The sequence below is a fragment of the Leptidea sinapis genome, chromosome Z, assembly GCF_905404315.1.
Source record: "Leptidea sinapis chromosome Z, ilLepSina1.1, whole genome shotgun sequence".
NCBI lineage: Eukaryota > Metazoa > Arthropoda > Insecta > Lepidoptera > Pieridae > Leptidea > Leptidea sinapis.
This window is the reverse complement of record NC_066312.1, coordinates 21,914,010-21,940,750: the sequence shown is the minus strand read 5'-3', so window position 1 is coordinate 21,940,750 and position 26,741 is coordinate 21,914,010. Positions and strand designations below refer to the sequence as shown.

The 26,741-nt window shown below is 34.0% G+C and overlaps 1 protein-coding gene across 2 annotated transcripts; it reads right to left on the bottom strand.

The window, feature by feature from the left end:
- Positions 1–7,974: 7,974 nt before the first annotated feature.
- LOC126978501 (protein disulfide-isomerase A5) lies at positions 7,975–26,410 on the bottom strand. Of its 2 annotated transcripts, XM_050827341.1 has the most exons (13): positions 26,065–26,410; positions 25,530–25,765; positions 24,491–24,698; positions 22,686–22,814; positions 21,902–22,002; positions 21,225–21,370; positions 16,644–16,774; positions 15,371–15,529; positions 13,326–13,464; positions 12,595–12,794; positions 11,457–11,634; positions 10,181–10,422; positions 7,975–8,055 (listed from the first exon to the last, which is right to left on the bottom strand). In XM_050827341.1, the coding sequence occupies exons 1-13, from the start codon at positions 26,086–26,088 to the stop codon at positions 8,050–8,052; spliced, it is 1,899 nt and encodes a 632-aa protein (XP_050683298.1). In that variant the 5' UTR covers positions 26,089–26,410; the 3' UTR covers positions 7,975–8,049. The 2 variants fall into 2 exon arrangements, with proteins under 2 accessions (XP_050683298.1, XP_050683297.1); XM_050827340.1 differs by having other exon boundaries at positions 7,975–10,422; positions 26,065–26,409.
- Positions 26,411–26,741: the final 331 nt, after the last annotated feature.

Genomic DNA, 26,741 nt, shown 5'->3' with positions numbered 1-26,741 from the left:
GAACGTTTGCTAATGTAAGACTTCAACCATCTATACAGATCACCGTGCACACCGAGTTTTAATAATTTATTTAAAAGCATATTGTGGCTTATCTTGTCAAAAGCTTTAGAAAAGTCGGTGTACACAGCGTCCACCTGATAGCCTTCATCCATAGCATGCACAATATAATCAGTATAAGCGAGAAGATTGGATTCAACTGAGCGACCTCTTATAAAGCCATGCTGATGTTCAGAAATACTTCTCAAAAAAGCAGCTGATAGTTGTTCTGAGACTATTTTCTGCAATAATTTACCGAAAGTGGATAACTTAGAAATTGGCCTATAATTTTTAATATCGTTTTTCGAACCAGATTTAAAAATTGGGGTAATGAGTGTCTTTTTCCAAATAGAGGGGAAGCAACCTGCAGAAATAGATTTAGAAAAAATAATTTTTAAGGGAGTAGTCAATTCATAGGCACATTTAGAGATTAGTAGAGGATGAATTTGACCAAAACCTGCTCCTTTATTTACATCAACTTTTTCGAAGCACTTAGTTACCGTTTCAGCCGTTAGGTTTATACATGAAATATTTACCGAACTACCTCCGCAGTCATCGGTTTGAACTACTCTCTGATCAGGTGGCATGAAAGTAGATTAAAAATACCTATTGAACATGTCTGCTATTACCTGTAGCTCACTGGAGGGTATGTTGTCGTAAATCATTAATTGAGGTATTTGATTCGTTGGAAATTTAGACTGAATAAAATTCCAGAAATATTTTGGATAGTTAATAATCTTTTCTTCCGAATATCGCAAATATTTATTATAGCAGTCTCTCTCCATTTTCTTTTCTTTTGAACGTAAAAAACTAAAGTATATATAATCTTGCGGATTTCTATACTTCTTCCATTTAGCATGTACTCTTCTTTTTTTATGTTGGAGCTATATCAACCGTCTACTATACCAAGGAGGTTCGCTTGTAAATGAGCTAACTACCACATTGGGAACAAATTTATCCAATAAATCATATAAAAATGAATAATAGTATTTCGAAAGAATAAAGAATCTTCTGTATCCATGTGATTTAAACAGGTCCAATCTGATTTTAATAATGATTTTTCAACACCAATATAGTCAGCATCAGAGAAAAAATATTTAAATGAATTTTGCTTTTGTAGGTAGGGGACAAAATTTCCACTTAGATAATATATAACAAGTGGAATATGATGTTTATCAATCTGCGATAGTGGTGCACAACATTCGGATAGAGACACATAATGCATATTGGTGAGAACTAGATCCAGTATACGGTTCTTCTGGTTAAAACAGTTGTTATACTGTTTAAGGCCGGCAAAGCCATGAGGTCTGCGAGAGCAATAGCCAATCTGTTATTGTTACATGTAAGACTTAAATAATTACATTCAGATATAGGAGACCAACACGCATGTTGAAGTCGCCGACGACTTATAAATAATCGTTTGACTTATCCAACATAAGTTCTGAAGTTTTATCATAAAAGGATTGCAGCATGCTGTAATGATTGTTATTGTGTGGAGAGTACGCGCATGCAACGTATAAGGCAGTCGGACGGCGGTAACCCGGAGCTTTGCCCTAGCGCGGGCGCGTTTGCAAGGGACGCAGGGGTAGGTAAGTCAATACTTAGCCAGAGTACTTCGGAGTGTGAAGGCACGCGCCAGTCGTCCCGGGAGCGCGCGGTCAGCTCGCGTCGAACGGCAATCATGACGCCCCCGCCCGGCCCTGCCCCGCTTCAAATCTAGGCTTAATCCCGCTTTAAATCTAAGCTTATTTAAACTGTTCGTAAATTAGTAACGTCACTAAATAGTTGTTTTGTTGGATACACAAATTTAATCTTTTTTAGAACACAATAAAGGCACCAGAATGGTCAGTTAAATTTATTCGTTAGCTTCTCATTTTGAAGCAGTGCAATATGTTTCAAAGTATGTAAAAACACTGACGTCCAAATCCGAGTGGTAATTATGTGGACGTTGCTGTTGCCTTTTGTTTGATGGAAGACGTTCACACCAAAGGTTCTGGGCACCTGATCTCAATTTGACAACACTAGAGGGATCACAAAAGCACTGTCGATCTTTTGGTGAGGTGTACGCACTTCTTTTAAAGGTACCCATGTCGCAATGTGTTAGGAAAACCGCTAACAGTTTGATTGTGTGTGACAGAAAATTCCTTGAAAACCTAGTGGTTAATTATATCTACCATTCACTTAATATCGAATCGAGTTGGTACATTTATGCTATCTCTTTGCATTCCACCGCAGAACAATTTTTCATAATGATTCAAAAATATGAAAGTAATAATTCAAAAAGTTCTTGATAAGTCATAATTGCCGGTGAGTTGTAATGCAGCTGCTGACAATTAAGAATAATTTTTTACATCAAATAATACCACAGCAATATTTTTCCCTTTTTCCAATTTTCAATACATTTTCACACTTGAAGCAATACATTAATTCAATTCTTCAATACATTATCACACTTGAAACAATACACTAATTCAATTCTTCAATACATTATCACACTTGATTTGTTCTATCTATATTTAGATAAAAATATCGCAATTAAACTATTGTTCTATGATGTTTTTATGATTAAATTATGTAAAAAATTAAGTGCCTTTTCGTATTGTTAATTTAATTTACAATGTTTATTTGCTAGAGAGAGTTCTCTTTATATTTGTGGATGCTTTTAAGTTTTGGGAGCATTTTTTTTGTATTTTAACCGGTTTCTGGGTGTTTGCCTTCCCGGGTGTATTAAAATTGCTTTTTTCCCGAGGTGTCAGTAAACATTTCCACCCTGTACATTATAGCTTTTGATTATATGTCGTTATATACCTACGAGTGTGTTTAATTATAGATATAAGTTATATAATATTTTTCATCTAGGTAATGACGTAGTAATGAAAACATATTAATTTTTTATTTAATTTAAATGCAAATACTATACTTATCATATAATTACACAACAGCTTATCATTTAATTATTTCTGGTATTTCAAACAAATAAATTTATCACTCTCATTTCATTTGTATGGGAGCCACTGTCCCAAGTGTCGCCACTCGATGTTACACTACACGCCCTAGTCAAATAAACACAACCATTTGCACATATACATAACCACTACGCAGACCTATAAATGGTCAACACATGGATAATTGGCCAACACACGCCTCCTGACAGCTCATGCCAATGAAGTTTCGTATTTTTTTAGTTAAACTGTCATACTGATAATGTAATACTTCATGGATGTTTTCGTTATGCGTGGCATGTGCCACAACTACCCGACTATCATATGTCAGTTTTTACATTTAAATCGAATATATACAAATCACGTAAATTGTTACGCATGGGTTCTTTATTGATAATAGTACGTTATTGCAAAGGCCGGGCAATTGCAGGTCGAGTATGAGTTTGAAGGCCGAGCTGTAGGCGAGGACTTAACTAAATGCGAGACAGGCCAATTCCCGCCAAGGCATATACCTAGATAACACTGAAAATGTTTAGAAAATGAAAAACGGCTTAATGTAGAAAGTTGCCAATACTTTTATTGTTTTTCGAAGTAATCTTCGTTCCTCTCTACACATTCCGTTTTGCGGAGTGCGCAGAAGCATTGTCGTGGTTAAGGAGGATCCTGCTTCGAGGGCGCTGCTGTCGAATTTTTTCCAAGACAACAGGCGATTGACATACCAGTCTGCAGTAACTGTCCTTCTATCTTCTAGCACAACTGTCGCGAAATGACCTTTCCGACCAAAGAATGTGGCAATCTTCTTTTTACCTTAAATTCATGCTTTCTTTACCTTAGTTGCCCGATCCTCCAAAGGAAACACCCACTGAGCTGATTGTCTTTTGGTTTTGGGTTCGCAGTAATATATCCAGCTTTCAACACCTGTGACGATGTCAAATACAGCACTTGATTCACCGCCGTTGAACTTATCTAACATTTGGCAACACCAGTCCATGGGAAGGTGTTTCTGGTCGTCGGTTAAAGTATGTGGAATCCATCTGGTACAAAGCTTCCTGACGCCTAAATGTTCGTGTAATATTTTTTAACTTGACTCATACCAATACCCTAGGTATTTACCCTATTACTTTCCCGTATCTGCTGATAGGTCACTCTCTTATCTTCCTCTATCATGCATCGCACAGCACTGATGTTATCTTCAATAGTCGCTGTTAAAAGACGTCCCTCACGCGGATCGTCATTGAGAATGCTACGTCCACGCTTAAACTCGTTAAACCAATTGTAAATAATGGCACGAGATGGGTCTTCATTAAGAAATGCTAATCGCAGCCTATCGCGGATATCACTCGGAGTAAACACTGTTTACATAAGTAGTGCTAGCGACCACGCCCGAGCAAAGCCATAGATAATACACTATAATATACCAGAGAAGCAAAGCTCAATAACCTCTGTCTGCTTGTCAACCCAAGCGCGACTTGTGTCATCGGATAGCGGAGCACGTACAACTACCCTCATGATTCCTAATAAAAATCAGCAAGTACCGTACAATAGCTTTGTTGTTGAGTAAGCCCACAACGAAAGTCATAATAAATCATTGACCGAAAATTTTTTCGCGTTAGGTTCATTTTCACGAGTAGTTTTAGATTTGCCGCTAATTCACAAAAACAAATGACAAATGAATGCAATATACTACATTAGGTTACCAAAGAGTTCTATAATTGAAATTCAAAAAAGTTTTCAATAGCAATGTTTCTAACTGGCCAGTTCTAAACATTGTCAGTGTAACCCACGTAGTGCTTTTCTCAAAAGAATGCAGGGAACTAAAACACACTTCTTATATTATACATTAAATTTAATTTACCTTTGACTTCTCTGGAAGTAGGTTTTCCATTGCCAATTTGGGTTCTGATCTTAAATCTGGTGGAGTACAATCAATCTCCATTTCACTCATTGGACCTCATTTTAATTATTATTAAATTTATATTTACTAAGTAGGTATGTAAATAACAAATCAAGAGAAATTTTCAGCTTTGCCGCCAATTCTTTTTTTTTCATCTGTGCCGACAGGCAAACGCATTTATGGCAATACAGCCACGTAAACGCAATTTGTACTAAGCAAAGAGACTATGGTATGCCAAGAATGGCAAAAGAGATCCGATCAAAGAGTATTTAACAATCCCAGCACGCCGTTTCATACAGGAGCGTTGTAATGTTACAAATTCTAAAAACGCTCCTGCAATGGATTTGACCGAAAATTCAATACTTTGCGTGTTCTCTTTTTGAAAATAAAGACAATATTTCCATGCATGTTTGAGAAAAATATATTATATCAACAGTAACCACTAATTGTGGGTCAGTCCTACATGGTCAGCTAACTGCGATAACAGCTGTTATCCTGAAAAACATATACAGAAATAGTATCTATTGCATAGTCCAAGTATAGTAACTAGACTAATTGATAACTTCCGTCTCACTCACACTAGAAAAAGAAAAACTTATGCGAGTCTTATGTAAAGAAATGAGATAGAGTGATTAGATATTTTGTTTCGCCATGCGTGACGGTGTTTGAAGGTCAGCATACCCGGTGTGCTAAATAAACTTGACAGCGCTGCACAGATATTTTGTTTACTTTTATTTGCGTCTATAAAAATAAGCAATTATTGTTGTGAAACGTGTGAAATATTCACTATTTATTCAACATCAGTGACAATTTAAGTAGAATCGAAGGAAATATGGTGCGATGTTGTGTTTTACGATGTAAGAGTGATAGTTAAAGAACACTTGTGTTATATATATAATAAAAATAAATAGGATATTATCTGTCTTACGTTGGCCACGCCAAACCGATGTCTAGTTACTATACTTGGTCTATGATCTATTGACTCCAACATTGTGACAATACTGCAGCCAGTCATCCTTCTGTCAGCCAGCCATATTGTAACAAGCTGAGTTCTGACTCCACGCCGTAAGTGCTTTGTATACGTTTTATTTTTTAAATCGCTGAAGGACTTGGCAATACGGAGCTGAACTTGCCAACATAATATCATTGTTAATACAAAGCCATTGATTTGGGTTCATGTCAATATAACTTTCTTCGGTATTTTTGTCAATATACCTGTTTATGGAAGAAGAGGACCAACGCGCGTATGGGTCACCTGATCTTAAGTGATTACCGCCGACCACATTATCTTGCAACAACAGAGGAATCACAGGAGCATTGCAAACCTTTAAGGAAGGTGCCCGCAACTTGCCCACAACAGAGCTAGAATGTGGACCAGCTCAAATTATTGTTCTATTTATGAAACCCAGCTTCTTCAAAGCTTTGCCTTCCAGATAAATGCGGAATTAGCAATCGCTCGAGATTTCGAGACCCAGATTCTTTACTACGATACTAGGCGAGGATTTAAGGGTAGTGTTGTCGAAGAGCGATGATACGATGAGGTTTTATGAGTGGTATACCCGAAAACTTGAGTTTTGTGGAGATTAATAGTAGAAGATTGATTGTACCCTTTCAATCAATTACCGAGAGTGAACTGCATGGCCCTTGTATACGGCATCACCAGTACTGTGGTCTGCATAGCAATGTAATGAACGGTTATAAATGCCTGCCCTGATTTTGGCGAGCAAACTGACTGCTTTCGAGGCAAATTTGGATACCGCCGTTCTGATTACGTCCACCTTGGTCACAGTTGTAAACGCTCTATGCAGTGCGTGGCAAGGCCTAGGCCCCGCACTGAGCTGCCGCTGTGCCGACGAAGTACGCCAGACCGTAACACCTGCATGACCAATTTTAAATGCCATTTTTCCCCATCACTGACTGTTTCATATGATTGACAGCAAATTTTTGAAGCGCCACTCGTGAGCGTCCAGCGAACTAGTTTTGACGTATAATACAAATGGCTGCGAGAGAAGCGTACAATACTCTGAAGTATTTTTGCATTTTGAATTAATAATGTCGTTTTTCGTGAGGAATGGAAAGCAGGAGGTACTTCATGAATCAACGTAATACACATTTTTTTTGTAAATAGTTTTCCTATCGAGGTTTGTTTAGCTAAGGTCGACAGGTACGACATACGCAGGCTTCAAAATCCGTTTGGGAACAGTAGTGTATGAATATCGAGAATCACTTTTCTATTATCTTTCTGTTATATAAACACATAGTTCTACTTATGTATATGTCGGCGTTAAGCCAGGGCTTTCTCGATCAGGGTCCATCACGGTGAAATAGCACACTAAGAATTTCTCAGTTTGTTCACTCACAATTGCTAGTATAGAACTGAACTTGAACTGACCAGTCTTCACATAAAACAACCGCTTTTATAGCTATATATAGCATACCTTACACTAGATAAAAGTAGATACAACTTCTATTAAAACAAACAAATAAAATTAGGTACTGTAAACTAATTCTTAAATACAGCTTAATATTTATAATAAATGTTTAGTGAATTTATTATAACTTAAAATATTTATATAATATGGTTTGTTCATTAAATTTGAATAAATATTAGTAAGAAGATGGCGCTGCAAGCAAGATTCGAAATGCAATTAAGAAAGACTTATTGCATAAAATAAAATGGTTAATTACAGAATAATGATATTAAATCTTAAAGAGTTTAATTTAAACATTTACTCAGTAAATTAAGTATTTTAACAATAAATGAAACATCAAACATCTTCAAAACATTAAAAACAGTCAAAACAGTGTATATTCAAATAATATCAAACCTTAATAAATAACGGTTTTATGTTTACAAATAGCTATTTGTAATTAAATTCTATATATTTCAGATATATCTATATCAATTATATTCATTTTAATGATAAACTAAAACATAAATATCAATAGTTGCCAACTATTGACGGTAGGTGGTAATTTGCGCCCATATATACATAGCATTTATACTTACACTAAGATCATTAAAAATATTGGATGTTTAGTCATTTAAAAGCATTGATAAGGTTAGAATGTTTATCAAAACCTAACAATAAAAACAACACATACATAAATAAACTTTATTTACTAACATAACAAGGGAATTGCATATTGACAATTTCTTGAAATATTATCCTTACTTTAAATCTGAAAAAGATAACAAAAATAAATGTTTAGAGTATTTTATTCGCCTTATTGGATCGTTCTTCTGAATCTTAGAGGTTTTAATTAACTTAATATAGTTATAATCGTGTTTTAATCGGGACACTGAGTTTTTTCTTTAATCCTGTAAATAAAATAATGACATCTATGGATAACAAAATGAGTATTTAACAGTCTGGAAGCATCATCACATGTCTATATTTACTATTTGTTTTTTTTTTTTAATGAATATAAGGGACGAGACGAGCAGGACGTTCAGATGATTGTAATTGATACGCCCTACCCATTACAATACTGTTTATTTTAAGTTCTAAGAGCCTACCTTCAAAATAGTGATATAAAATGTTTTTCTGTAGCTTTTGTGTGGTATGAAGGTCATACTTATTTTTCACTATAATATTCAAATATTTAAATTTATTTTAACTAACACTAAAGAAGCGATACATACTTCATATACTACTACTGGTAAACAAGAAAATATAAAAAAATAAACAAAAATATTTGTGTTATATGGGGCGGCCTAAGTAGATTACTTATTGCTATCCCCTAATCAATCTATTTTGAATGTATGCCCTTAATGAAACAAACTAATGAATGATTTACTAATAAGTATACAAACTTTTACAATTAAATTCATCAACAACTATCGACATATTTTATACTTAATAGCTATAAAACATTGTAAACTTGAATAGTGTATAGAATATCAAAAATATGTAAATAATTAAATATTATCGCTTTAAGTACTTTCTGATCTATAGAGGCTATAAAATTCATAGAAAAAATACATTTATATAAATGAATGAGCAAAGGATAAACTAATTTTAACTTTTTAATATTACTTAATGTGATTCATGACACAATAATATGTAAAAAAACATTTTGGACAAACAAAAGAGACATAGTTTGGGTTTTATGAGTGAATTCATTTTATACGTTATTTAATTTTGGCTGTCTGCACTCTCTGTTGCACTCAAAAGTTTTACAGGCAGACATATTGACTCAGCTATGACGACGATATTAATAAGTAACAAATTGACCCACTCGTAAAACTGTAACACAACTTAAGGGTTAATTGCTACTTAAACTAATTTTATAATCGTTACCAAATATTTTTACTACATTCACAGGATATCTGATATACATATGAAAATATATTCTTATCCGTTACCCATTTCTTTCGCATGTAATCGTTACATCATAATAGATCGAGTGTGTATGAATTAATAATAACAATTATCTACATTTGTTCTTTAAATACAAAAACTAGTCACATAAAAATATAACTTAGCAGTATTTTCTATTGACTTTGTAAGCTTTTGTTAGGAACGGTCTGCATATTAAAAGATAATGCATTTAATTGTTAACTTTCATTATGAAATTAAATTTCATTATGAAATCAAAACATTAATTAATTTTAAAATTCGTGTCTGATCATGAGAACGCTACTCTTAATCTAATGAGGTCACCTGTCAATACGACAGAGATAATATATATATATATCAAATTAACTATTCCGTTAAATATATTTTTATGTTTTGTTCTAATTATGGTGGCACAATGGCTGGAGGAACTAACTATTTATAACGCATTTTATTTCAGTAAATCAGTGCAGTAATTGAGGTAAAGTTTGTGAAGCTGTGAGGTTAAGCTGGCATTCTCTGGGCCTACTGAACCAACTTTGAAAATTCTATTACAAAATAGAAAGCCACATTATTTGTCAGTGTTAAAGGCTATACATATACCTAAAAATGAAAAGACCTTTTGGTAGTAGTAGGATTTGCAGTCAGTGAAAAACGGTCGATCGAAAACGTTTCTTAACAACGGAACGATAAAAGATTGTTTTGTCGACCGCGCGCTCTGTGTTCAAATGAATGTCACAAACGAATTTGCTAGATTATAATTGATGTAAGTGGTTCGTTAAAAATATATAATTATTATTTGTCCAATTATACGTTATTTTTGTAGAGAACTATTAATATAGCTACATTTAACAACTACATAATATATAATATATAACATATCTACGTAGGTACATTAGTTTTAGAAAACTACTTGTGTACATACGATTGTTTCTATAATCTTATCCATATCACAATTCGTCATTAACCTTTTGTGCCGTCTTGCAAAAGGTGTACATATCCTCAATACTCCTATCACCGTCGTATACTCGTAATTCTTTGAGGCTGGAATACAATTTGAAAGTTGGCAATGATTTGATTCCAGCGAAATCCGACACTTTGGGATTCTCCATTGCATCTACAGCGACTATGTTGACATTTATCTTATCGCTCTTTAGCTTAGTCGCGAGGCGGCTGAAGTTGGGTTTCACTTCGTTACAATGATCACACCCTGTCAAATAAAATAATAAGTCACACACAATATATCGGTATTTGTAAAAGACATGTACGAAAGATCGCATTTTAACACGCTGTCTAAAAGCTCCACCTGTATGTATGTTTGTTTGTAACCGACTCATTTGGGCGCGATTGTGACCCACTTTAAACGGCCACTTTTCTTTAAAACTTCGTCGTTTTATCGAGGACCGATCACAATACATTAATTTGATAAAATTAATCCATTTTTTCAATTTGCAAAATAAGAATTTTGTTAATTTGTCTATAAGGCAGGACCCGATGTTAATTTTAAATTCCAAAACATATTTTATACTTTTTAGTTCGGTTTTCTATAAATAGCGTGTTTTAAGTATTTTTTAAACTACTATTTATTGTTATATAAGAGGTGACCAACGGGCAATACACACAAGTATGATTCGAGTCGTTCTTCGTAGTATGCGGTCAACTGGGGAACACTCGCTCAGTGTATAGGCGGGAAGAGTAGTAGTGTAGTACTCCGTGGTAGGCCGAATTGAAGGCGCTTTTCTCAATAAAATATTGCAACTGAGTATTTACCAGTGGAAGCTCCTTTGCACAGGATGCCGGCTAGATTATGGGTACCACAACAGCTCCTATTTCTGCTACGAAGCATTACTGTGTTTCGGTCTGAAGGACGCCGTAGCTAGTGAAATTACTGGGCAAATGAGACTTAACATCTTGTCTCAAGGTGACGAGCGCAGTTGTAATGCTGCTCGGAAATTTTTAGGGTTTTTCAAGAATCCTGAGCGGCACTGCATTGTAATGGGCAGGGCGTATCAATTACCATCAGCTGAACGTCCTGCTCGTCTTGCCCCTTATTTTCATAAAAACAGGCTTTCAAGAGGCCAATTTGGCCTTCTCGTCCAAATAAATGACCACGGAATTAGACGTCGCTCGACACATCGGTGCCGAGATGGCGAAACAAGCTGTGGCGACAGATAATTCAATTTTATTTATATGAGGTATAGAATCTATAATCTATACCTACTATAGATGATTAAATTTACTCACACATTGCATGAAACATTACAAAGCTGGGTTGATTGCTACCAAGAACTGTCTCATAATTGCCATCGTTCCCTATTATGACATTGACTCCAAAACCAGTTTGATCATGCTTTTTCACACCCTTTTGTTGTTCTTGAGATACACTTATTTGGGTATGAATAAATTGTACAAAGTCTGCGGTCTGAAAAGGAAAACGCTAACATTATACCCTATCAATTAATTAAAACAAATTCAATAATCTCACTTGATTATAAGGTTATGTGACTATTATTGCAAATAATTTGCAATTATTATAACTATTATAAAACAATATATAAATCAAAATGTAATGAATATTCAAAACTGTTTTATTGCAGACTTACGCACATCTTCCAAATAACAGCTCAAAATCACGGACAAGTAAAAAAAGAAGGACTCCGCGCCGTGATATTAGCATGTGAAGCACCGTTATGCTAGTAGTGTGTGTGCGGCTATCGGGGATACTAGTTACACAATTTTTTCTCCCTTAAATAATCATATATGGCCACAAATACTTATATTGTGTCGTTTTTACACGTACGTTTTCGCACGCACGATGGCATTTTTAAAATATTTTATTGCGACGCAAACTGATCTGTCACAGACGATGACAATTCTCATAATGGCCTCCTATTGGCCTGTAGTAGTGTGTGTGCGTGGGGCTATGTATTTACACGTTAATCGGCTTGTTTTGGTGCTACACTGTTATGTAAGGTGACACGGAGTCCTTATTATTTTACTAGTCCGTGCTCAAAATCTTACTTTTATAAAAAAGCCTTGCAAGTAAATGTGCCTTTATCCTATTAAAAATTATATGCACATATTGCTAGAATCGTCTGAAACTGCTGAGTCAAGCTGTGTCACCTAAATGAGAAATAAGCGTACTTAGGCAACTGTCAAAAGTATTCAAAAACGCAGATCTGAAGTAAGTCGTAATAAAGATGAGGTTAATTTATGAACTATCTTTAAATGACATGTGCCCACCACAGTTATTGAGAAACAGAAAAAAAAATGAGTTTTAGTTAGACAGAACTGAAGTCGTTCTTAATTCGAAATTCTCGATAGTAATAATAATAATAATGGAAGAGTTAAAGAAGATAGAGGAAAGTAGTTACTTTCTTACCTTTCTACCCCCAGTGTAATCTTCAGCAGAGTCATAATATTTATAATACTTGAAAGTGGGATACGACTTAACATGCAGTTCTGAACATAGGCCTGTCTCTACGGTACAATCTACAGCGCCAAACATTACCAAGAGATTGTCCGCGAATGCTTCTGCGGCTTTTATGTATTCGGGCTTAGATCTCTTACAGTGGCCACACCCTGTTGACAATCAGATTTGTTTTATTGAGATAAGTACGACTGTTCTACATTTGCAGATACTACAAAATAATAATATCTCCATTCGATTCGAAAGATTTAACGCAATTGCTTGTAACCACATCGTATGACGAATCATTCCCTTCACTAAATTATGTTCAGCAGCAATGGCTAGTCCATGACATATACTGGTGAATCTCCTTATCGAGAACTCGGTTTTGTTGGCAATTTGGTTCGCACAATTCCTTTAATATTACCACTTTGTGCGTAAGCAACTAAATTTTTAAATATATATATATATATATATATATATAGAATATGTTAAAAAGTTTCGTCTTACGGCGACTCACGTTTCTATATCTAATATCTAGTTAAAGATTACTTAAAATACAAATACCAAACTTATTCAAATAGAAAAATATTATCTGTCACAAATACAAAGCTAAAAATACCAATATGCCGTCTCATAGATGGTTCAAAGAAAGATTAAGTACAAAATTCCAATGATCGGTTATCATCCTCCAGTAAACTTACAAGGTGCGTAGAACATTACAAGGGCGTGTTTGATTTTGCGCAACGCCTGTTTAAACGTGTTTGAACTCAGATGACGAACACTGCTTTCTTCATCCCTCCACGGCACCTCTGGGTCAGATTTTGGTGGTTCTTGCGGGTTCTACAAACAATAAAACATAAATACACATAATCTATACTAATAATATTATAAAGCTGCAGTGTTTGTTTGTTTGAACGCGCTAATCTCTGGTATTACTGGTCCGATTTGAATGATTCTTTCAGTGTTGGGTAGTCCATTTATCGAGGAATGCTATAGGCTATGTTTTTTTTTCAAAATTAGGGATCCGTAATAAAATTGCTAATTTGTAACACAAGGTGTAAAATCGAAAACCTATTTTTGCGTGCGCTGCAAAAACTATTGACAATAGAACAGAATGATGTACAGGCTATAATATAGGCAATATTTTATTATTTATAAAACTATCGCGTGAATTATACTTTATATGGCAAAACAACGTTTGCCGGGTCAGCTAGTAAATCAATATAATTGGTACATTTTTACACAAATACCTAAAAGCTTTTCTAACAGTGTTGTTGCTATTATACATATATACGGCTGAAGGCAATAAAGCAGAGTTTTTTTTCTAAAATAGGATATTTGCCATCCTACTAATATTATAAATGTGAAAGTTTGTATGTCTCGATGTATGTTTGAACTTCTTTAACGCAAAATCTACTAATAGATTTTGATGAAACCTTACAATAATATAGCTTACACACCAGAATAACATATAGGCTATAATTTATAAAACTATAGTGTATAGTTTAATTATACAAAATATAAAAGAAGTGTGATTGTTACTAATGAATACAACTAGCGCCATCTCTTATCAACTAGCAAGCAAAAGATCAATACAATTTATATGGCAAAACAACGTTTGCCGGGTCAGCTAGTAGTATATATATATACTAGCGGACCCGACAGATGTTGCCCTGTATTAAATTTGAAAAATCGGTCCAGACGTTAAGAGATCACTAACGAGAATTATATTTCGACTGTATTGGGAATCTTAACCAATCTCAAATTCACTAGAACACTCTCAAAATCGCCCAGCTACCAGTTCATTAGAATCTGTTCAGACGTTTAGGAGTTGAGTTTACTGTCAGCACACGTACAGAAGAATTATATATATATATAGGTACATATATAGGTACACTTTATGATGTGTGTTTTATTGATCGTCTTTGTCTTTTGACTATACGTGTTGCATAACTTTTGTTGACTTCATCTATAAATAAATAGCGATTTAATGACAAGGTTTTATTTTACGTGAGGAAACACGGTTTTTGTGTCCAACCAGTAATGTTCATGGTTGTATGTTTTTTCGTTGTAAACTCTCTGGTTTATAAACATATTATAGCCTATCGCAGATGACACACTTTTTGTGCTATCGACATAAAGTCTGCATTGCGTGCAAAATGTTTGTGGCAGATATATATTTCACAGACTCAACACACACGACGTACTCATTCGCTCATTTTGTCGGCAAGACTATAGAGATGTACACGCAATGGAAGTACAGAGATTGAGGTGTATTATTTCGTACTTGAGATATAAAAAAAGAAGAAGAAATAGAGAATTTTGTATTCATCCTATTCCTTCAGAACAACTAATAAAGGGACTGTTTCATATTAAACATTCAGTTCTAAATCTAGGTACCTATATCCAAATAAATTTGCACACTTCATCCGACAATTTACTTCTTAAATTTCTGTCATGATACTCTCCCGAAGATGTATCAGCGCTGGTCTGTTTTCTCTTTCATCTAGACATCGACGTCTAGAGCCATGATACACGTCATTCACTAGCGAGTGCAGACGACAGACTAAAGTGAGCGTCGTTTGCGTTAAATGTTTTTGTACGGCGCAGTCTGTCAGATCTACGAGGATATTTTGTGTGTCAGACTTTTTGCGCGTCGTTTCCGGTACTGCATATAATTCTATATGTTTTATTATCGCAGACTAAAAGGCCTATGTGACTATAAAATACTCAAGGGGTCACTAACCTTCAAAAAGTTCACAACAGCGGCCTCGGTTCTAGCATTAATATCGTATTTGAATTGGCCGTAGTTGAAGTACTTTATGGAGGGATATCCTTTCACGTTGTACCTTGAACCTAATTCCTTGTGAGCGGTAGCGTCAACGGCGGCTATTTTACCGTTCATCTGAAAAACATAAAATTTTTATGTTATTTTTTTTTTAAGTACTTGGTGCTTTGTATAAAATATTTTTTTATCAAAATTCCATATACTATTACATTATTGCAGTAGGTGTATAAATAGAACATCCGGTTTATTGTCTGTAATCAATCCGCTTTTCAATCAAATAAAGTCAACAAAAAACCTCGCTTTCATTCAAAGGCGTATATATTTTTAAAATATCCTTTCTTCTTATATTTCCTTCAACTCTTCGATAACAAGAATAAAAAATTGCCCCAACAAAAAGAACTTGAATAGTTGTAAATTGTGCAAACTTCAATAACTTGTGAAATTGTGAAGAAATTTAAATAAAACACTATTTGAAGGATTAAAACGCTTTTAATTGTAACTGTGTTTTACAATAAATTTTGCGTAAAAGTTGCATTTTTATTATTATTCTAGTTTAACCGACGTTTCGAGAGCTTTCCAGATCACGCGAACACGCAAAATCTAATGTAAAAATACGGCTGCAATAACATGCGTTTTAATCCTTTAAATAGTTAATTTAAATTTGTAACACTCGCCTTAATCATAGAAAATACCTGAAGAAATTATTACGACTACGGACTGATTATGTAAACTAAGTGTTAGCACTGACCTGCCCAACTTTGACTGTTGGACTGCGTTTCGGATTGTACGGACAGTTTCGATATTAGAAGAACTCAAAGTGCCGGAGAGATTATCGTCGACTGTGCAAATACGAATCCTCAAGTACTTTGGGCACGTTACTCGAAACCAAAACTCCATTATCGTCCTTAGACGACGAGTCGTTCTATGGATAGCAAGCGGTCACGAGGTCGGTCACCTACGCGTTGGACAGACCTGATAAAGGCAGCGAGACAAACCACCATAGTCCAATGTTCCCGTAACGCTGAAGACCGTGGCAACTGGAGGCGCATTGCGAAGACAGCCACATCTACCATAGATACGAAATGTGTGTACCTAGTCTCATCATGCAACCACGACCACTGTCAAGAGTGAACGACCAAGGAGGAGGCCCAACTTTAGTAAATGTAACATTAATTGATTCGCCCGTCCTCAGCATCTAACATCAGTAACGTGACAAAATATTTAATGTTACCTTTTCATTGCGTAGTCTCTCCTCTGCTTTTATGAGTTCTGGTTTCAGATTCTTACAGTGACCGCACCAAGGAGCATAGAACACGACAACGGCGTGTTCAATTTGCGCCAGAGTTGAATCGAAGTTATCCCCTACAGATAAAAAAGCGGAATTAGCAATATTGTTTGGTGTTCCTCATGTAATAATTAATGAACATTGAAGATTTTAATCTAAAGCTAGGTTCATATTGCTGTGTTGTGGCGCAATCTGGCGCTTTTTCGGAATATTCATGAAGTGGTGCGAATACGCGTTTATATTGGAATCTTCTGATACTGACACTGATTTTGATAATGAAATTTAATTTCTGCTATTGGCGACTCTTTAAAAAAAAAAGAAATACCCTGATCCTTACCTTTATACTTTACATTAAGTGTCATAGAGTAGGTAAGTACTTACTCTATGACACTCTCTAGACACTATATTGCCGTAGTACTAACTTTTTTTTATGAAAATAAGGGAAGAGACATTAATGTGATGGTAATTAATACGCCTTGACCAGTAGAATGCAGTGCCACTCAGGCTTTTTGAAAAACACAAAAATTCTCAGCGGCAATACAATAACGCTCGTCACTTTGAGACACACAATGTTAATCTCATTTGCCCGGTAACTTCACTAGCTACGGCGCCCTTCAGACCGAAAAATAGTAATGCTTACACATTACTGCTTCACGGAAGAAATTGGCGACGTTGTGGTACCAACAATCTAGCCAGCATCCTGTGCAAAGGAGCCTCCCACTGGTAAACTCGATAAGATCATCAAATAATTTTATAAACTAAAACAAACCAAAAACAAGCAATATCTAGTTGAGGAATGAACTGCATCCCTTGCGGTTACGCGTTGTAATGACAGATTCACATTAGTGTCGCGTGTTGTGGCGCGACAGATTCCCCACCACTTCTCTGGCGCGACCTAGTCAATCTAGTCGTAGGTAATAAACGTAACCGATTGACTTCTAGCGCGCCTCGATTCAATATGAACCGAGCTTAATTCACTTATGAACACACTACTCTACTATACGAATAATGCATTATGAACATACACTTAAAATATCCTAGAAATTTCTTTATTAACATGTTTAAATCCACTTAGTTATTTATCGAAAATATTGAGATTTACAGACTTTTTGATTTGTCTGTGTCTTTTACTGTCAGTGTCTGATTTGCACATTTTTGCGAAGAATAATAATTTTTATATGCAATAAGGTTGCATAAAAAATAAATCCTTATTACAATATTTTATTCTTTTTAAGAAAAAAATACGTAAAAATAATACAAGTACAAGTGAAATAGATCACTTCATATAATAAGAGTATTATATATGTATGTAATGTAAATATGTTTTACATTTAATTTGAAATGATAACCACAGTGTTATTACGTTCGTAGATCTCGTGATACATTAAAATTATATAAAAACAAAATATATTCAAACTTAATTTAACTATAATTTCCATATTTTACAATTTACAATCAAATCACTACCTATACAAATATCGTAAGTGTCCGCTTAAAATAAACTAAATAACAGATTTTCTAGTCCATGAATATGTTTATCCGACCCCTAAAGATTCCGTACCTCAAAAGGAAAAACGAAACCCCTATAGGATCATTTTGTTGTCCGTTCGTCCGTCCATCCGTCCGTCTGTCTGTCTGTCTGACTGTCTGACAAGAACCTTTATCTCGGGAACACGTGGTGGTATCGAGTTACAGTTAGTTAGTTCTCTTGAAACGGTGAAAAAATCGTAAAGTAACGTAAAAAAAGATATGGCCGTTTATGCCGCAATAAACGTATATTTCCACTCAATTTTATAGGGTTTTTTCCGTTGACCTGAGAACTATGAAATTTGGCAGGTAATCAGGCCGTCTTAAACCTCAAGTATAGGTAAAAGTCTGAACACTATACATTTGTAATTAAATCATTAAAAACAGGGTCTTATGCAAGGAACAACGGTCAAAACTTTTAGTTGAGTTGCCGTGACATGTGGCAAGCAAAGAAAACTAGGTAACAAGCTAAACTAAGATTTGAATTATTGACGAAAAATGACTTTTGACGAAGACGTTTTTAGGTGCCTAATAATGTTTATGGAACCCTTGGTGGGCGAGTTCGACTCGCACTTGTTCAGTTTCTTTATATTTATAACTGTTAATACTTTACCAAAAATTTTAACCTGGAAATTCACTAGCAGATAATTCATGTCATAGGAAAATACCTTTTCGCAATCCGCAAGGTATATTAATAATATTAGTTATTACCATGGCATTGTGAAGAAAATACGTCGCAGCCAGCCCAAAGTTATACACAATGATTATACTATGTAAGCAGACAGGTTTCTTAGTTTTTTGAAGAACCTAAAACTTCTTTTGCGGCGTTGAGCACTTGTCTTGGGATGGGTATAAAATGTTAAACTCGTGTCAGTACACGTGAACTGAACGAAATTTCATGAGACAGTCGTTGACATTATGGATGGAAAGGTATAAAATGATAAACTCGCGTGAATGAATGTTGATTTTTCTGAGAGATGAACTTTTTAATATAAAATAATTCTAATAGTTCTGAAATTTTAATTTTTTATGTAATATAAATGGTCATTTTTGTGTAAGATAGCGCAATAAATAAATATTGTATTTAATCACGTAAATTCTAGTACTTTTATACTGATAAATAAAGCAATTCGTGCAAAATTATTCCCTAACAATTCTAAAATATACAAAAGTGCACAACGTTGGTGTTCAAGTTTTCACTTCTGCCGGCACTCCCGGAGTGCAACCCGTTTTAATCATACTCGCGACTCCGAAGGAATCACATGATCGCTATTCGCCGTTATTTTTGAAATGTCCTGGAAACACTGAGTAATAGAATTTTCATTGCTTATCTTATGATACCTGTTTATATACTTCTCATATTCTTTTTGGATGTCTTCCATATTGTTTTCGGACTGAACTACGGCATCAGTGCTTTCGATGATAGCTAATTCGGAACTACTCAACCACAGTAGACATATGTATCAGTATGGAAACTAAGCCTTATTGATAAAATACTTACCTACATGTGCGTACACTACATTGAAGCAGTAGGCAGCATAAAAGGAGTTTTGGAACGAAGTTACTTATGTGACGTTGCGGAGCGTAAAAAAGTAAAAAGCGTAGGATTTTTATATATAGTGTATGTATGATAGCTATACAGTGTATAATGCAATATAGTCTATATAATGATTGTTATGTTATATTTTTAAACAACATTTTATTGAATGTTTTTCTTGGAAATATTTTTTGTCCGTGGAAGTTTCACTTCTACCACAGTCTTAAGAAGCTCTTCCCTGCAGTCATCCCACGAACATGTCTAGACGGGGCAATTATTATTTTCGTGAGTGTCAATAGCGAATATCTATTTTGAGATCCAAGATGGATGTGACTTTTACAATAAAATCGAATTGGGTAAAATTTTCGACATTTTCGGGAGTGTCAATTACAAATATGACACCCATTTCAAGATCCAAGATGGCGGATGTGACATTTTCAATAAAATCAATTTGGGTATCATTTTTGAGATTTTCGGGAGTGTCACATACACATAATTTTATTTCAAAAGTCCAGCATCATCGGCTTCAACGCCCTCGAGAATCATCAAAACAACACCCGTGATAAAAAAAGTTGATAATTTCATGTAGCTCCAACTTGGATTAACATTTTAGCAGCACTGTCAGTTTCAACATCCTCAAAAACTATGAAAACGACACCCATGACGAAAAAATTGTCAATTTCATGCGGCCGCCATCTTGGATTTACATTTGACGGCACTATCTATTTCAGCACTATCAGTTTGAGCACCCTCAAAAACTATGAAAACGACACCCATGATGCAAAAATTGACAATTTCATGCAGCCACCATCTTGACCACACTCGCGACGAAATTTTGATATTTTTTTTTGCAGCCGCCATCTTGAATTTTCATTTTATCAGCACTAGCTGTTACTGGTTTCAACACTCACGAAAACCACGACAAAACACATGTAGGTAAATATTTTTCTTCAAAATAAATAAATATAAAAAACATCCTAGAAAACCATTAATTAAGCCACACTCATAAAAAAAAATATAATAAATATTGCAGCCGCCATCTTATGTGAAAAAAGTATTGTGAATTATGTTCACGAATTTATTAAAATCGATCTCACGGACTTATAATTCGAATACCTACTAATTATAGTAATTAAATAACAATAAAGAATTCTTATATACTATACTACTTAATAGTTTAAAAAACGAAAATTGGAGTTTTGATGAAGCCGAGTTCAAATAGCCGTATATCACGCATTACGCTGGCATTTCTAAAAAGATCGCGGAATCAAATAACAACGTGACACTCGACTCGTTTTCACCGGGAAAACCGCTTAGGGGCCTCGTCGATGCGCATGTTTGTGTGAGAGTGTCATTTCGAACGTTTGTATGTAGTTTCCGTATTGGTACATATGTCTACTGTGACTCAACTTTAGAAGGGTTCTTTCGACAATAATGAAAGGTCATATTGATAAATGACTTACCAGTTAGGTGCAGTAGTTGAGTGTCAACATCCCAGGGATCCGGTACACTCTCAACCTTTTCCGGCTGGCTGCTGGGATTTTTTACGAATTTCACGATCGCTTCCAGTTTATTGTCGCCATTATAAACGTAGCGAAATTGTCCACGTCTGTTAATTAAACATATTACAATTATGGAAACTCCTAAATTAATTTCATTTGAAGTTGTTATTCAGCCATAAATCAGAAGTGTTTAACATTACAGTGACAACGATATTAACAATAATTTTAATTGTAAAATTTAATTGTAAAGTTGATCGTATGACTTAAGTACTAATTTTCTTATCTGATATAGTGATTTCCGTTTGACATTGTCAAAAATGACGTACACAACGAATTATTTTAAGTAGTCGTCGCCCAGAGGTTGAAATTCGACTGTAAATCATTTAATTTTAAAGTTTGAACTCAATTAGGGTATATTTGTCAAAGAATACCTCTATAATGTAATATATGTTTGTATATTATGTGTCATTCAAGCAATTCAATTCAAGTGTGTGCAATATTTATTTTAAAAATCATTTTATATAAGAAAAATAGCATTATGCACTCCACCATATAAACTTAAACCATGTTAATGTTCAACAGTTCTTTTTCATTAAATAAAAACGACTTGCCAAACTTAAGATTAAATTAATACTTACTCATAATATAAAATGGTAGGAAATCCTGTAATGTTGTATTCTGTTCGGAGTTTCGAGTTACCTGGCTTAGACACATCAATAGCTGCCAACATAGCTTCACTCTGGCAAACAAAATAATATTTAAATCAATGACAGAAAAAGGAGTACAAGTACTGAGACCACACATTTAACACACCATCTTTGATATTTTGGAATAGTAATAACATAAGGAAAATGAAGATCATCAAAACTGGTTAGTTTGAAATTTTAATTCAAATTAATGTAAATTAAAATACTATTTTACTATTTCAATAAAGAAAATAGTAAATAAAAGAATAGAGGAATAAAGTTGAAATTAAAATCCAATATTTATTTCTGAATTTATATAAAAATCTATTATTTTATCACACCTATTAATCAAAATTAAGAGTACTTCACATTATTCTAAAATCAGATACTATCGTAGCAATGTCATGATGTGATAAGTTATAGTGGGCAGACACCATAAATTTTACATTGCACTGTATATATTTAAACTGAATTTGTGCAAGTACTTCAGGCAGTTCAGAAAGAATAAGAAATATTTGAATTTTAAGTATTTCTTTTAAATAATCAATTTGGGGCCAAAACCATCAATTTGGACTTAAACAGGCAGTTGAGATGACCTAAAATCAAATGAAGTTTGTTAGTTCAAAAATCCTATTTGAAATTTTAAGTACATAATATATTTTCACAAAAAATTATGTTCTTTTTCAGGCATCATCATACCATGCTTCTGCAGCAGTAACAAATTAGTTGTAATTACTTGTAATTCACCAGCTGCCTTAACATATTCAGGTTTCAAAATCTTGCAATACCCGCACCATGGAGCGTAGAACAGAACCATGGCCTTCATTGCAGTACTTGCACCTTTCTTCAAGAAATTTGTTAAGGCCTGGAACAAATGAATAATTAAGACACATAAATATACCTAGTCTGGCCATAAGTTCTGTTACAAATAAGATGTCATTTAACCTTAACAAAATATTATACATATTTATTTATTAGTCTCAGCAATGATATAATAAATAAGCTTAGAAAAATTAATTTACATAGTTGTCAGTTAAAACTTTGGCTGTTGGCAGCAAAGATCATGTAAATTCCTTAAAAACTTAAAACTTCCTTAAAGGCCGGCAATGCTCTTGTGATTCCTCTGGTGTTGCAAGATTATGTGGGCGGCGGTGATCACTTAACACCAGGTGACCCGTACGCTTGTTTGTCCTGTTATTGCATAAAATAACAAAAAAATATATGTAATAAGAGGCAGGACTGCCTGAGTATAAATTGAAATTTAGTTTTGTTTGAAACATGCAATGATTTGACATAAGTTTGAAATAGTAGAAATTACAGTATGGCGATTGGTGACGAAGTATAATCCAGCTAAGTTTCAAAGCAAACAGTTGCTTAAAATATAGCGGATATCGGCTATCCGTTTTTTACAAGATTATAGCCATCATCTGTCAATCTATCAATGACTTGTTGTTTCATCACTTTTTTCTTAGAGAGTGTCGCTAGGCTGGTTGGCAGTTTATCATAAGTTTATTTTACATCTTTTATATTTATTTGTACCTATTAGTTATACATTTTAAAATAAACATCTTTCTTTCTTCTTTCAATAAATATAGAAAATTTCTATAAGAAATGCCCTTTGGTGTTAGTTCAGTACTAATAATGGGCATATTGTTTATTTTGTAGTCCAAGAGGTTCAGATCTATATTAGTCCAGTCTTCAGCTCTTATTAAGTCCGGAACATAGACTTCCAGTCAAGCTATGATAGTTTGTGCCTTGTGCAGAGTCTTGTTAGAAAGTCTAAGTACATTTTTAATAGTATATTGCTAAGAAGCTTCACATCACGTTCTAAGACAGTATTTTGATACACTTTGACTACAGTATTCATTCCTAAATACCACATGTGCACACAGTCACAGTAATGACCTCATTGTACTCCATTCCAACCATGTGTGTGAGTAGCTTCTTTGGGGCTATGAGTACACATAGACACTTTGCCATATTGGTTATTCCAGAGCTCTTTAATTGTGATTTTTTTTTCATTATCAAGCAAATAAGCTTCAAGTTTTCAATGAAATTTGAAAGAGTTCTAGCAGGAATCTTTATTTCACTCCATTAAATTTTTCTTAATTCAGTTTTAAGCTGTAACAACATTTATAGCCTGACTAGTTGTATAAATATAGATGCTTTTTTCCTTAAGTGGCATTTTGTGGCTGATTCTACTTTGTAGAATCCATTCATTGCCATGAAAAATAAAATAATTTAACAAAGAATAGAATAAGTTACAAATTTTTCACTACATTTTTCCAAAATAAATAAAATTATGTCATGGTTATCATAAGCAGAGTATTTTGAACTAAAAATACAAAACATAACAGTCATATGAAAAACTTATAGCAAGATACAAGGTGTAGTTCAAACATTTTGCTTAAACACTTCAAACATATCTGTTGGCTAGGAATTAGATTGGCTCCTTGCCAGTACCGACTTACATAGTAGCAACGGACCCTCCCTACGGTGTACATAATAATAATAAAATTTTATAATCAAAGCTATCATCACCTTTCCATCAGTCAAATGATACACATCAGCGGCTGATGGGTCTTCCTCCCAAGGGTCTTCAGCGTTTGGGTCCAAAAGAAAGTTTGAAAGAGAGTTGACGGTTTCCTGTCTGTCATAGTCCTTATTAAATTCACCATTCTTATAATGCTTTATGCTATATGGTACATCTGCATTTATTTTTAACTTCTTACAAAGCTTCTTGCCAAACCTGTAAAAAATTTTACAAATTTATTCAAATTCATATATATCTATTCAAAGTAGGATTTTAAAGTATACCTCAGAAACTTCCACCATTATTCTTATAGTTACCCTAAAATTTGAATGATAATATTATGTTAGTATAACAAATGAATATTTCGTTAGTCATTTTAAAAACAAAAATTAAATAATAACAGTTTAAACAGATCTAAGATGTATGTACACAATGGTCCTAGTTTTTATGTCTCTCAGCAAAAATCACATTTCATATTTATATATAAAACATAATAAAATAAAAAACTTTTAAACTATTTTCCTTTTATAACAACATCTACTTCTTGCACCCTACACCATGGATATTAATTATAAAAATGTAAGCAAAACAAAACACTTTAAAATGACCTAATTCTAAAAAAGGAAGTTCTTGCGTTCTTCATGTAACTAAAATGAATATTTATCAGGTTATTAATCTCTTCGATTCAGTAAAAAATGATATATCTGATGAAGCTGTTAGTATATCAACTGGGTATGGAATGATTAATTTCTTTACTGCTTGAACAGGTGTGTATGAACAGGGAAATTATTATTAATTAATTATATGCATTAATTAACAGACTATAAAAGATTTTTTAAATTGTAAAGCTTTATCTGTGTAAAATACGACAAGCCGTCAAAATGTGGTCAGCCGTAAAAATTATCTGTAGCAGTCAATTTATAAATTGTTGACCTTGGCATCGGTAAGACAATGTGGTGTGGCAGCTCAGCACCTCAGGAGTTAACTAATTAATAAATTATCCTTGATTATATTCAAATAACATTCAATAAAATATGTCAAACTTACTGTGAAGTACAGTCAATAGTGACTAAAGTAGCTCTCGCCTTCAATTTCTCAGCAACTTCTTTGAATATGTTCAATAAATGATGCACTTTTTTATTATTGTTAATGAATAGTACTAGAATGTTTGTTTTAGACTTCGTAAGTTTTTTGAATTCTTTAATATCATCAATTTGTGTGAGGGAGGATTGCTTCTTAGCCAAGCCAGAGTCTGGTATGATATATAATAGTAGTACAAAACACTGAAATTAAGATAATATTAGGAATACTGGAATATATTAATCATTTCAAATAAAGTTCAACTGTTATTCATCAGTTTAAGTCTCATTGCTTAATAGAACATGCTTCTATGTCAGTCAGTGATGAGCATAAATAACCTACTGGGTCCAAACATTTATTAATTTAATGGTATTGGTATGCAAACAGCATAGAAAGACGTTCAATATAGCCTCAAAGATCAAACAAACATAAAACCCAAAACGAATCAAGTTTTTCATTTTTATAGGAGAAACAATAACGAAACGATAAGAGAGTCACATACCAGAATCAGCAAGTGGCGATGCATAATTAGAAAGGTGAATTATCAAGTCCTAACCGATATAATAATAACACTTTATTTCACATTCAACAACTGAGACAAGAGTGGACACTTGATTGTTGATTTTGCTTTAGGTCGACTCAATTGTTAGAGTAAAAACATTGTCTGTTTATAGTTCACTTTTGCACTTTGCTTCGCCGGTTGAAGCTTGGTTATAATCTGCAAATCTTATAAATTACGTTTAAGTTTTAACTTTCAAAGTCAAATTCAAAAGTGTGTACTGTGTAGGATGTAACTTGTAAGCATAGATTATAATAATTTAAGTACACTTGAAATTTATGGTGTGTGTAGTGTCAAGTGTGTACTGATTACTGTTTACATTGTTGCATGTTTTTTTTAATGGCTCCGTCGGCTGGATGTCCACGATTCAGCCACGTCAGGGTGGAGAGGATTTTTTTTTATATAAATAATATTGGAGTAAATATTGGTAATAAAATTAGTTCTACAGTACCTTTCTCAAGGCCAGATCCACATATAGAATAGTTCTTTACCATCAGATCTTGGTGAAGAAAACTGGAGAACAGACAAATCCCAAGCATAGGCGCATGATGACTAAAGTTGACAATTTAATTTGTTTCTTTTTAAGTGATCACCGCTGCCATTCATTCTCCTGCAACACC